The sequence below is a fragment of the Bison bison genome, unplaced genomic scaffold, assembly GCF_000754665.1.
Source record: "Bison bison bison isolate TAMUID 2011002044 unplaced genomic scaffold, Bison_UMD1.0 scf7180017864043, whole genome shotgun sequence".
Classification (NCBI taxonomy): Eukaryota; Metazoa; Chordata; class Mammalia; order Artiodactyla; family Bovidae; genus Bison; species Bison bison.
The window spans coordinates 4676177-4678549 of NW_011494615.1; the positions used below are offsets into that span (position 1 = coordinate 4676177).

General features: G+C 44.4%; 1 protein-coding gene across 2 annotated transcripts in view; it reads left to right on the forward strand.

The window, feature by feature from the left end:
* MLH1 (mutL homolog 1) overlaps nt 1–1123 on the forward strand; it is an 87929-nt gene extending 86806 nt beyond the window's left edge. For both annotated transcript variants that reach the window (XM_010835527.1, XM_010835529.1), the window contains one exon: nt 802–1123. In XM_010835527.1, coding sequence (XP_010833829.1) covers nt 802–969 — 168 coding nt within the window. In that variant the 3' untranslated portion in view covers nt 970–1123. The remainder of the gene's footprint in view (nt 1–801) is intronic.
* Nucleotides 1124–2373: the final 1250 nt, after the last annotated feature.

The window sequence follows — 2373 nt, forward strand, 5'->3', positions numbered from 1 at the left end:
GACAGTGCTTTTCAATCCACAACTATTTCGGGGGGTTGTTTGGGTGAGGAGAGGTGACTGAAACACAGGCACACCTGAGACATTTTGCAAGTTCCGTTTCAGACCACTGCAATAAAGCGAGGTGCACAAATTTTGGGGTTTTCCAGTGCATATAAAATGTTATGTTTACACCCTCCTGTAGTCTGTTAAGTGCAATATATAGCATTGTGTCTTAAAGCCAGTATATATACCCACATTTAAAAATGCTGTTGCAGAGATGCCACCCATAGATGTGGTGCAAGGTTGCCAGAAACCTTCAATTTGTGTTTATAAACAAAACCACAACAGTCTGCAAAGTGCAGTAACACAAGGTCTGCCTGTGGTGTCAGACGGACATGTAGTCACTGTAGCCACATAACCGTCTTGGTGACGGCACTCGTCCTCTGAGGTGACGGGCTGTGCTCCATTCCATGGGTGAGGGCGCTGAGGGACCGTTGTGGGGTGTGTTCAAAGTGACTGTGGAGTGTACTTCCTACTGCTGCCGTTCAGGCACCACAGTCAGGAGGAGACATTGCTTTTTAGATGCTGCTACAGTGAGCACTGTCCCTGAATGGAAACAGCTTCCAAGGGGGGAAGCATCACAAGAGCCGTGGCTGCTTCTCTTCCCCCTCTCATTGCTGTGCTCAGGCCTGCGGGATCCCTGAGAGGCTGGCCTAGAAGAGAGACGTCTCAGGCATGAGGTCACACAGCCCCTCTATAAGCCACCACAACTCCCCAGGCCCGGCGTACACGGGGATGTGGACTCTACCTTGTCTCTTCCAGAGTGAAGTGCCTGGCTCCACTGCAAACCCCTGGAAGTGGACTGTGGAACACGTCATTTATAAAGCCTTCCGCTCCCACCTGCTGCCTCCAAAACACTTCACAGAAGATGGGAACATCCTGCAGCTTGCTAACCTGCCTGATCTCTACAAAGTCTTCGAGAGGTGCTGACTGTGGTCGTCTGGGGACTCTGGGATGGTCTGTTCTTCCTTTTGTGTCTTGATGTCGGTAGGTGGAACTCTGACCTCACGCACGCCTTCTCACTAGGAGCACTGCTTCATGTGTGGCAGATTGACTATAAATAAATAGCCACATTTGTCCTGAGCGTGATTTATTTAATTTCATTGCAAATGAAATCCATTTTCACCTAGTGTATACCTGATTGTGTTGAAGACTTCCAAAAGTAGTTTGAAAGCCTCCTGGACATCTGCTAAGAAGTCTAAATGGCCTTAAAAATTTTATATAGATCATGCATTGATTTGATTCTTTTTATATTCTGATGAATTTCTAATATCAGGTGATAGACATTATGTTTTTTATGCTTTTAAAAGGCACCTGAACCTATGAGAGACTCTGATGGTATTGTCAGTTCAGCTTTCTACATGGTCAGTCTATTAGTACCTTTAATAACTAGTGTAAAAAAAAATTGAACAGTCCTTATGCAGTGCATAACAGGCATGAGTTTTTAAGTTAGCCTACTTTGTTAACGGCTATCAATAATACCAGCATATGATAAAGGCATTTCTAGGCATTTTTCTTTGAGGGGTGTTATAAAAATACAAACTTGAATTAATATCAGCCTGCATTTAAGAAATGTGCAGTCAGCACTGGGAGGAAGAATGCCTGTAGTACGGAGGTAAAGTCCAGAAGAATCTTATGAGAAGTGGAGCCATTCCATTTGGAAAAGACAGGGACAAGGACAGGCCGCTCTGGGAGGAGCAGAGGCTGAGCGAGCACGGACGGAGAGGAAGAGGGACTCCAAGGCCGCCTCCTGGACCACACAGGATGTCGGTTCCAGGCATGGGAGTCTAGGATGAATCTGCATCCCAGAACATGCCTCGCCACTGCCCACTCCCACATGAAATCACCTCAATTCAGGACATTGGTTTCCATGTTTTAAAAACAGAGATAGATGATAATTAGTCTAAAGAAGAGAATAATTATTAGAGATCTTATTCATATTTAAGTTAACTTTATTACCTAGTTTCATGTCTAATTTTATCTTATGTGGCCTTAATTCATTAGACTTCCCCCGTATTTTTTGTGTAAACACGTTGAAGATACAATAATCATTTCCATAAAACCACTTCGATTCTGAGAACGACAGAGAATCACAAATACTGCAACATGGCTACACACTCCACGGCAAAATCCTCTCGAACTGGGTACCTTTAAAGATGAAACCAAGGTTCTTAAAAGAAATTCTGTATTTCAGATTATTTTTCCTTAAGGAGAGAAGAGGGGTGTGAGCTAGGAGGGGCGTGACTGCCATGATTTGTTTTAAAGGCTCCTCTTAACGAATGTGTCAGTAGCCGACTGTAGGCAGAAGGGTGTGTTTAACAGACTCTTGAGGCC